The sequence below is a fragment of the Papaver somniferum genome, chromosome 4, assembly GCF_003573695.1.
Source record: "Papaver somniferum cultivar HN1 chromosome 4, ASM357369v1, whole genome shotgun sequence".
Lineage (NCBI taxonomy): Eukaryota > Viridiplantae > Streptophyta > Magnoliopsida > Ranunculales > Papaveraceae > Papaver > Papaver somniferum.
Genome location: NC_039361.1, coordinates 3,231,187 through 3,241,797, shown reverse-complemented (window position 1 = coordinate 3,241,797; position 10,611 = coordinate 3,231,187). Strand labels below are relative to the sequence as shown.

General features: G+C 38.6%; 1 protein-coding gene across 1 annotated transcript; it reads left to right on the top strand.

Moving 5' to 3' along the window:
* The first annotated feature begins 1,566 nt into the window (after positions 1–1,566).
* On the top strand, positions 1,567–4,846 carry LOC113274594 (putative disease resistance protein RGA1). Its single transcript, XM_026523983.1, has 2 exons — positions 1,567–1,662; positions 1,803–4,846. Exons 1-2 carry the CDS (start codon positions 1,616–1,618, stop codon positions 4,696–4,698), a joined length of 2,943 nt encoding a protein of 980 aa, XP_026379768.1. The 5' UTR covers positions 1,567–1,615; the 3' UTR covers positions 4,699–4,846.
* Positions 4,847–10,611: the final 5,765 nt, after the last annotated feature.

Genomic DNA, 10,611 nt, shown 5'->3' with positions numbered 1-10,611 from the left:
GGTCGGAGGCGGCGGCGGTGGTCGGAGGCGGCGACGGTGGTCGGAGGTGGCGGCGGCTGTCAGAGGTGGTGGCGGCGGTGGTGGTCGGTGGCGGCGGCGACGGTGGTGGTCGGTGGCGGTGGTAGAAGGTGGCGTTGCTTGTTGGTGGTGACAATATAATAAGAATTAAAGTGGGTTGATTTTTGTTTTTGTTGGGGTGATTTAAACTAAAAGGGTAATATAGACCAATTATATTAAATGGGGTTTTTGTGAACAATTTGTTTTGTTGGAGTTTTTGTGTATGGATAGTGACATCTTTGGGGTTTTAACTCGCGGACCGTTTGTTAAATGTGCTGGGACTTTGCGAAACTTGCGAGGTAATAGTCATACGAGATTTTTTTTGTTTTTTTGTTCATGTTCGGTTGTCGTTAACGTGGTGTTCTACTCTCTGAATTAAGAAATCCTCTCTGATCTTGAAATGGCTGGTCACTTGCACCAATGTCTAGGGCCTAGGCGACAGCCCACCTACCAGTATACTCCCGAAACGCATTAAACGTAGAGCTCCTCACTTGATTGAAAAATAGTTTTTCACATCCGATAACTAGGTAATCTAATAGGATATTCGTATCATCACCCTAGTTTGCACTTTCGTTGTTGTTTATATAATGTATGGAGATACGTATCCCCTGGGTAGGGTATTCGGGACAGTCACGTTGAGTTAATCTAGGTCGACCGTAACGCGGTGTTCTGCTCTCCTGATCTAATCCTTGAATTAATATGTCTAGGAGACAGTGCACCTGCATGTCTATAAACAAATTTCTGAGTCCCGCAGAGCAGGAAAGCCCCCATTCATACTTGAATAAAAATAATACTTTTCACACGGAAAACTCAATAATGAAATGTAAAACCTATCATCCTTTTACACCAACAAATATTTCCAGCAAATACAACCTCTGAATATTGATGTTGCTGTCGTGAACGTATCATCTTACCATCAATTATATGGGCTAATTAATTAGTCAGTGACCTTAGCCCTTAGCTGTACCATAATTTATGATTTTAAATTAGTTTTAGATCTGAGTTTCTTAAGATTCATAAGTAATTAACTTAAACCAAAAAAAAAAAAAAATGTAAACGTGATCCACTTGCCCATTGAATTTTTTTTTAAGCGTTAATTACAGCTATTTTTAGTTTAGAGAACTGAAGAAATAACAAAACTAACAAATTCAATTTCGTCAATTAGTTCGTTTTCAATATTTTATAAATACATTACCACTTCCCATGACTCTATTCACAAAATCTTAAGTAATCATAACTTTAAGATTTGTTTGCTTGCTTAGCTCCTTTTTTCTGCTAATTTCTCTTTATTCATAGTCCGATCTCATCATCTTAATCATTACAATGGCAGTTGAAGGAATAACTGAAAGCAGTGTAACTGGAATCTTGAAGAGCTTGGGTTCTGTTGTTGCCAAGCATGTTGTTATGGCTCGGGGAACAAAAGACGCAATGCAAGAGCTTAAAGATAAGTTGGAGATGATCCAAGCAGTAACCTATGATGCTGAAAAAAAACAGGTGACCAACCATGCTGTGAAACTGTGGCTAAAGTTGCTCAAGGAAGTTGCGTACGACGCTGACGATGTGCTGGACGAATTTTCTTATGAAGTCATGCGTCAAAACGCGAAGGTACGAGTCTTGGTCCCATCCTCCGGCAACCCATCTGCACTATTCTTTTATAAGATGTCACGTAAAATCAAAGATATCAATAAAAGGTTAGACGATGTTACTACATGTATGTTAAAATTTAATTTGGAATCTAATGACAGAATGGAGTTTGATCAAGATATTGAGCAACAGGATCGGATGACAGCGTCCTTCATAGGTGATTTTAAAATTGTCGGAAGAGAAAACGATAGATCTCATATTGTGAACATTTTATTGTCTTCATTTTCGTCGTCTGAAAATAGTAGTCCACGGGAAAAAATTCATGTTGTGTCAATAGTGGGCATGGGGGGTCTAGGGAAAACCACGTTAGCTCAATTTGTTTACAAACATGACTCAATAGATAGAAATTTCAAAACAAAAGCATGGGTCTGTATTTCTGATAATTTTGATATCTACAAGATCTTAGAAAAAATATTAGAGTCCTCTACTGAAAAAAAGAGTCCTAGTATGTCAAATGTCAGTGTACTAGTGAGGGAAGTCCAGGAACTTATTGCTGGGAAGAAATACTTGATAGTGTTGGATGATGTGTGGAATGAGAATGCCGAAGACTGGGATAAGCTTATGAGTTTGTTAAGTGTGGGTGCTCCGGGGAGCAAAATCTTAGTAACTACTCGTAGTGAGCATGTTGCAGCTATTGTTAGAGGTACAATTCCACCGTACAATTTAACAGCTTTATCAAATCAAGATTGCTGGTTGATTATCAAGAACAAAGCATTTTCACCCGGTGGAGCGCTGGAGACTGAAACTCTGACGAAGATTGGAGAGGAGATCGCGACAAGATGTTCGGGTTTACCACTTGCTGCTAATTTTCTAGGAAGCCTGATGCGCTTGAAACGTAAGGAGTCTGACTGGTTGGCGATCCGAGACAATGGTATTTTCAATAAGCCAGAAAATCCAAATAGAATAATACAAATACTGAAGTTGAGTTTCGATAATTTGCCTTCTCATTTAAAACAATGTTTTTCATATTGTTCTTTGTTTCCTAAAGATTGGGTATTTTATAAGTTCTCCTTGATTGAGCTGTGGATGGCTGAAGGATTTCTGCATGTATCTAATGGAAGAGGATATCAAAAGTCACTACAAGATATTGGTAACGATTATTTCCATTGTTTGTTATCGAATTCTTTCTTTCAAGATGTAACAAAGGATAAGCTTGGCGACATAGAGACAGTCAAAATGCATGATTTGGTACACGATCTTGCGCTAAGTGTCGTTGGCAGTCATGAAGCCATGATTCTGAATGCAAGTGAAATAAAATATTATGCATCTGATGTTCGTCGTGCACAAGTAGTTCTCGACAAAGAACCATCTCCTAATGTGTTAAATAGCGCAGAGAAGTTGCGCACACTGTTTTGCAAAGAAGAAGATGAATTACAGCTGGGTCCAATAAGTAACAAGCGCTTACGAGTAATATTTTCTCTCGGTAATATCAGTCTAGAAATTCCATCCACCTCTTTTAAGTTCAAGCACTTGAGGTACCTTGAGCTCATCTCTCCCACAACTCGAAATGTTCATCTTTCTTCCATCAGTCAACTCTACAATCTGCAGGTTCTGAACCTTCGGGGATGCGAAGATGTGGTGAAAATACTCAAAAAGCTTGGGTCTTTAATTAATTTACGTCATCTTAACCTCTCTCAATCGGACGTGGAAGTGCTACCTGATTCCATCCTTAGGCTCACCAATTTGCAGACTTTATATATGAGACGTTGTGAATATTTAAAAGCCTTGCCGGTGGACATCGGGTCTCTCCAACAATTGTCAGTTCTTGATGTTTCCGGAACACCTGTCAAAGACTTGCCCGATTCAGTCGCTAGCCTCTACAACTTAAGAAGGTTGGAATTCCACAATTGCAAGGGCATAGAGTCATTACCGCATAACCTTGGAGCGCTGACACAATTAAGGTTACTTGATTTGTCGGACACTAAAGTCAAAGAACTGCCAGATTCTTTCACAAGTAACATCTGCAATTTAGAGGTAGTGGACCTCGGAGAAAAATGTAAGTTCCCAAAAGACATTAATAATTGGGTGCAATTAAGAAGTCTCAGATACAGCGGAAAGACAAGCGAGGCCATAATGCCTAGAGGTATAGTAACTCTAACTTACCTCAGAACATTAGTGCCTTACATTGTGATGAAAAGAGCAGTTACCAATATTACTTGTAGCAGTAGTATTGAGGAATTAGCAGCACTGAACTATCTTCGGGAGTTACAAATATGTAATCTCGAGAATGTGAGAGGCGGAACAGAAGAAGCACAGAGAGCAAAGCTTGAAGACAATGAGGACCTTCGAGAGTTGAACCTATTCTGGAAGCGCTATTATGGTGATGAAGAAATTCGATATTTGAATCAATGTTTTAACCAGAATTTGCGCCGTGATGACGACATAGAGCTCAAATTTAGAATTCTGAATGATAGCATGGTGTTAGAAGGTCTCCAACCTCACCTCAGCTTGGAGAAACTGTATATCTTTGGATTTTATAGTCCGAAGTTTCCCAAGTGGGTGAGCGGTAGCTCATTGTCTAATTGTCTTCCGAATTTGGTGACCGTGGAGTTAGAGCACTGCTATAATTGTGAGAAGCTTCCAGCACTGGGTATGTTACCAAGTCTTAAGAATCTTATCATTTCAGAATTTAATTCTGTGAAGCGCTTAGGTGATGAGTTTTATTACGAGCAAGAGGAAAGCAGCATAGTAAGTGAAGACGGCTACGAAGACACAGCAGCAGCAGCAGTGACAACAAGAGCATCATTATTTCCCTCATTAGTCTATTTGGGAATCAGTGGAATGTACAAATTAGAAGAATGGATTGTTCCTCCTCCGTCACCTTATTATGTTGATTGCTTCCCCTTCCTCGAGAATATAGAGATCAGTTGCTGCCCTCTTTTACAGTCTTTGCCGGATATTTCAAGTGGCCCGACAATTATTGTTAGAGGGTGCCCCAAAATTGACGATAGTGGTTGCACCATGATAATCAACGGCGGAGCCAACCCATGGCAATGATAGGCAGTTGCCTACTTTACCAATTACATGTCCTTTTTTGTCTTCTTACCTATTCTTATCTACGTCAAAGAAAAATTCCTTCCCTGGGGAGATTTTTCTAGCTCCGCCCTTGATATAAGGGAAAAATATCGTTTGGTCTTTTTTTAGGTGGTCCCAAGTCAATTTGGTTCTTTGGGAAAACGCTTTTACCGGTTGGTTCATAATTATTTAAAAATATTAAATGGACAAAAATATCTTTCCGTGCTAATTTCTACTTATTTTTTTGTAGCAGTTCATTCTTCAAAATGAACTCCTGTTAATTTCTACTTGTTTTTTCAGAAATCACCTATATAAACCAGAGTTCATTCCAAAAAATGAACTCCATATAAAAACCTAAAAAAACAGAGTTCATTGAACTCCATATAAAAACCTAAAAAAACTAGAGTTCACTCCAGAAATGAACTCCATATAAAAACCTAGAAAAACAGAGTTCATCCCAGAAATGAACTCCATATAAAAACCTAAAAAAACAGAGTTCAATCCAGAAATGAACTCCATATAAAAACCTAAAAAAAACCAGAGTTCACTCCAGAAATGAACTCCATATAAAAACCTAAAAAAACAGAGTTCATCCCAGAAATGAACTCCATATAAAAACCTAAAAAAACAGAGTTCATTCCAGAAATGAACTCCGTATAAAAACCTAAAAAAACAGAGTTCATTCCAGAAATGAACTTCATATAAAAACCTAAAAAACCAGAGTTCATTTCAGAAATGCACTCCATATAAAAACCTAAAAAAAATCAGAGTTCATTCCGGAATGAACTCCATATAAAAACCTAAAAAAACTTAGTTCATTCCAGAAATGAACTCCATATAAAAACTTAAAAAAACAGAGTTCATTCCAGAAATGAACTCCATATAAAAACCTAAAAAAACCAGAGTTCATTCCAGAAATGAACTCCATATAAAAACATAAAAAACATAGTTCATTCTAGAAATGAACTCCATATAAAAAACCTAAAAAGCAGAGTTTATTTATGGAATGAACCGCATCATCATAATGATAAACTGCCACAAACAGTAGAAGAAAAACCGGAGGAGCAGCCATTGAATGATGACGATAGTGACTTGGAGTATGAGTTGGAAGCTTTTCCTCCTGCTACTGATGAAGCATCGTTAGAGGCTGCAGCTTGTGTGAGGGTGCTGCTTGCTTCTGGTTTGTCAGATGACACAGGAGGAGGTCCAGCAAGTGTAGAAGCTCCATCGACTATAAATAGACCTACTTGCCAGGATTCTAAAAGTCCATTAGATAATAATCCCCAGTGGTGCAGCTTAAATGGAATGAATAATATTGTTCCAGTTTCTGTACAAAAACAATCGTCCGCTGCGGTGACAACAGCTAAAGGATTGGATGGAACTGTGGAGACAACAGCTAAAGGATTGGATGGAACCGCGGCAAATGCTGGCGGTGTTCGCAAAAAGAAGAAAAAGGAAACCCTGGACGCTAGAGGAGGATAATGAACTCATTGCTGCTGTTAAGAAATTAGGTGAAAGAAATTGGCTAATGTTAGAATACGAGCATCCAACTCAAAACCAATTGGCAATGAGTGGAGAGGCCCTAAGAGATTATAAACCGCAGGATCTTAGAAACTCATACAATGTGGGACTAATAGTCTCAACACGCCCCCTCACGTGTAGCCTCGTTGGGTCTAACACGTGGACAATAAATCGGGTGACGCGAAGTAAAGGCGCGGTCAATGACTCGTCGCAAATAGCCTGATCTGATACCATGTTAGAATACGAGCATCCAACTCAAAACCAATTGGCAATGAATGGAGAGGCCCTAAGAGATTATAAACCGTAGGATCTTAGTTGCCCATACAATGTGGGACTAATAGTCTCAACAGCTAACATTCTTGAGGCAGATATTTTCAAGGGTGATAGGACTGCTTCCCAATTATCTCAGAGATGGGGAATCATGAGGAACAGACAAAACAACTTACAGAGCAACGACTTGCTACCAACCGAGCAGTTACACATGCTCTGAGAATGCCCATGAATAATAACTTATCTGCAGCATAAGGAAGTAGTTAAGAACTCATCCAATGTAGAAGAGGCTAAGAACTCGTCTAAGAAAGGACAGATCAAGCCTGTAGAGATGATAATTTATAGTTCAGCAGATATAGCTAAGGATGGCAAACAAGATGATCAAGCAGCTTAGATTCTGATATGGTTACTGGATCTTAGAAAGTTACCAACTGAAGCAGCTTCCGCCAGTGACCCAATGTAGCTAGATAATCATCATATCGAGAAAGAAAAAGAGAATATGAAAAATTTGCCTGCAGCGGCCAATTAAGGTTGGTTAGACTATTGTTAATATGACCATTAGTTCAATTAGTAGTGTGTTTCATAAATTGGAGAAGAGGAAGGAAGCAGAGGTAGGCAAAGCACTAGTAGCTATGTATATATTTTTATGGTTTAAACCTTTAAGGTAGAAACTTGAATGACCATGGTCTGTTTTAGAGGTTATTGTGTTTCTGCAATCGACAGAGTTGTTATACCTCTCTAATTAAGGTTTTCCAATGACAGTTTTCGAGAAATATATTATTGATAATGCTTGGTGTTTTTCGTCTCTTCATATTCTTTACTGGTAGTTGATAATTCTTCCTATGGTAGTAACCCAAACTTAAGGATCGTTTTCCATTAAACTGGTACCCCATTGACCTGACTTATTGCATGGGGCTGTCAAATGTGAGTTTATTTCGTACTGGGTCTGCTTAACCAAAAACACAAAAGACTAGAAAATCTTTTACAGCTGCTGCTGGTGTATTCATTTTTTTTCCCCAACCAGACTTTGTCTGTATCCAACATCTCTCTAATCAAATGATTTCTGGAGTTTATTACATCCTTCCAGAGCTCCTTTCTCTCGGATTTTAAGCTTCTCACTCGAACCAACTCAATGGGTAATGAACTTAATCACTCTTAGAGATGGATTGTTGCAAGCTTTTTGATAAGAATGGAATCGATCCTATCACTTTTCCACTTGACACAATCAGAAAGCCATATCTCATGTAATTTGTCCAAAGACGGCAAAAACAAGTTAAAATAAACAATGAAAGCTTGAAACTTAGATTTGTTCAAAGAGTGACGATCTCATAAAAGTTGCAATACAAATGATAAACATTCCATTGACTATTATTATTACGAATTACATCACAACATTAAGAGCTTATATCAAAGAATCCCAAGTGAAAGATTTTCTGTTTTGGTACCCCTATCTACATGGATAACAGCATAAACCTTTTCAACTACTGCTATCATAAGCTTATTCACTCATAATTAAAAGAGGAGGACTACAAAAGGGACTTAAATCAAAGACATAAATTCAAGTACAAGTCCTTAAATTCGATGTATTTGTTCCTTGATTATATATATCAGACCACTGCAGGAGGAGCGGTTTGTTCCAAGAAAGGTGAGTGAGCAGGTGTGATCTGTACTGGTGAAAACATACCAACGCGTGAAGCACGAGATGCAGTCGAGTGTGAAGCATCACAATAACCGCGTAAAATGTCACCCTCTTCAGCAGTAAATCCTACAGAAGTAAGCATAGATGGCCAACATTCACGAGTTATAATACGGATAGCTCTACAACATTCAATACCTAGATACATCTCTCCATGAAGAAAAGTATAATTTCATAAGTGCACGATCGTAACTCATATAATGCGTTCAAGCATTCAGCCATGCCAGCACCTTCTTCTTCATTGATCCGATCTGCTAAGTTATGATCAACTGAGGAATGAATTACTGTCTTCAAATCCCTGGATGCTATTAGTGTTGCTATATCGGCCATAAGATATTAGAATAATCAGACTACTATGACGATGTATGTCGACATTCTGCTGTCGTTCCTATGACGACATTCTGTTGTACACATTTTGTTTCCCTATTTTGTTGTTATTTTTGTTTTAAGTCTTCCGGATCTTTAGTTATTTTCCTTTCCTTATTTTTGTAAACACAATTGTAACCGTGTATATAAAATACACTGATCAATGAATTGAAACTTCACATTGTTGTGAAATCAAACAACCTTGTCAACCATTTCTTTATGGTATACAAGAGCTAGCTTAATTTTTTTTTTTTTTTTTGAGAATCCTAATCATCATGACTCTAGCAGAAGATCAATCAAACCTAAACCCTCCTAAAGTTAACCCTGAAACAGATACCGTTTTTAACTCCATCAAGTCCATATTATGTACATCCTTTTGATAATCCTACATCAGTCATCTATACTCCTCTTCTTAATAGTGAAAACTACTGCACTTGGGGAAGAGGAATGATGAAAGCGCTTAGTGCGAAAGGAAAAGCGGGATACATAGATGGAACTATTGTGAAACCTACAATCCCGACAGACATCTCTCACTGGACGCGTTGCGATGATCTCGTTGGAAGTTGGATTTCCAACTCGGTCGATCCAGGGATTCGATCCAGCATACAGAACTTTCCTTCCGCGCGTGAACAATGGCTGGAGATAAAGTCCTGGTTCTCACATCGCAATGCATCCAAGATTTATGCAATCAAGCAGTCGATTGCAACATTAAAGCAAGAGAATCTGAATGTGGCGATGTATTATACTCAACTCAAAACTCTTTGGGATCATCTAGATACCTTCAGGCCGATCGAACCATGCATCTGCAGAGCAGGTAAAAATTATGTGGATCATCATAATCAAGATAGATTGATGGAATTTTCGCAGGGTTTACATGAAATATTTTCCTCTCTGCGAAGCGAGATTCTTTTAATGGAACCTATGCCATCTCCTGCTAAGATCTACAACCATGTTAGGCAGGAGGAAGAGCAACAAGGTATCAATTCTTACTCTTTTCCTACGATTGAATCAACAACTTTATATGCTTCTCGTGGTGATTATCGAAACCAAAGGTTCTCTGCACATCCTGGAGGAAACAAAAATCATAGCTCGGGCAATAACAAACGACAACGCCCCTTTTGTGACCATTGCAACAAGCACGGTCATACCAGGGCCACCTGCTGAAAACTGAATGGATATCTAAAGGACTTACCAAAGCCCAGAGACTCTGATTCTCATCCTCTCGCTGTTGCCACCATACCAGCGTCTGTGCCTATGCCGGCCGTTGCTGCACCGACTATCTCCGCAGCACAGTATGCCCAGCTTCTGTCGCTGTTGGATCCAGCCAATGAAGGTATCGATATTAGCCCCTCTGCAAACTTGGCAAGTACTATTTTATCTTGTTCGAATCATGTTTGGATAGTAGATAGTGGTGCTACTCATCACATATGTTCATCTCTTTCTTTCTTTACTACTTATACTTTGGTTACCAAACCAATTAATGTGCAACTTCCGGATGGATCTCTTACCTCCGTGACACATATCGGAAATATTGATTTGTCTACGACTCTCAAACTATTGGAAGTTTTTTATATTCCTATCTTCAAATTCAATTTAATCTCGGTTAGTCAATTGACTAGTTCAACGAATTGTTGTCTCAAATTCTCAAAAGATTATTGTATCTTTCAGCATCTGTCCATAAACACGGAGATTGGATGGAGTAAACAAATCGTTGGTCTTTATCATTTCAGGTTTCGTCCATTTGCTTTATCACTTTCTGCAAATAAGCCTGTTGATACATGGCATCCCCGTCTCGTCCATCCTAGTATGGATTGTTTTAGTTTTTTAGCTTCCAAATTTTCTTATATTAGCTCTCGGTTTAATCATTCATGTGATGTATGCCATATGGCAAAACAAACACGATTGAAGTTTAATAAAAGTCATTCTTTGTCTTCACGACCTTTTCAATTAATTCATGATGATATATGGGGTCCCTTTGCAACTGAATCATTCACTGGTGCGAAATATTTCCTTACCATTGTGGATGATTATACTAGGTGTAC

Excerpts from the sequence above, each read along its gene's own strand:
- LOC113274594 (XM_026523983.1), top strand. The coding sequence starts at position 1,616 with ATGTGCTGGACGAATTTTCTTATGAAGTCATGCGTCAAAACGCGAAG. Across the intron at positions 1,663-1,802 it reads TCATGCGTCAAAACGCGAAG|AATGGAGTTTGATCAAGATA; the intron begins GTACGAGTCTTG and ends ATCTAATGACAG.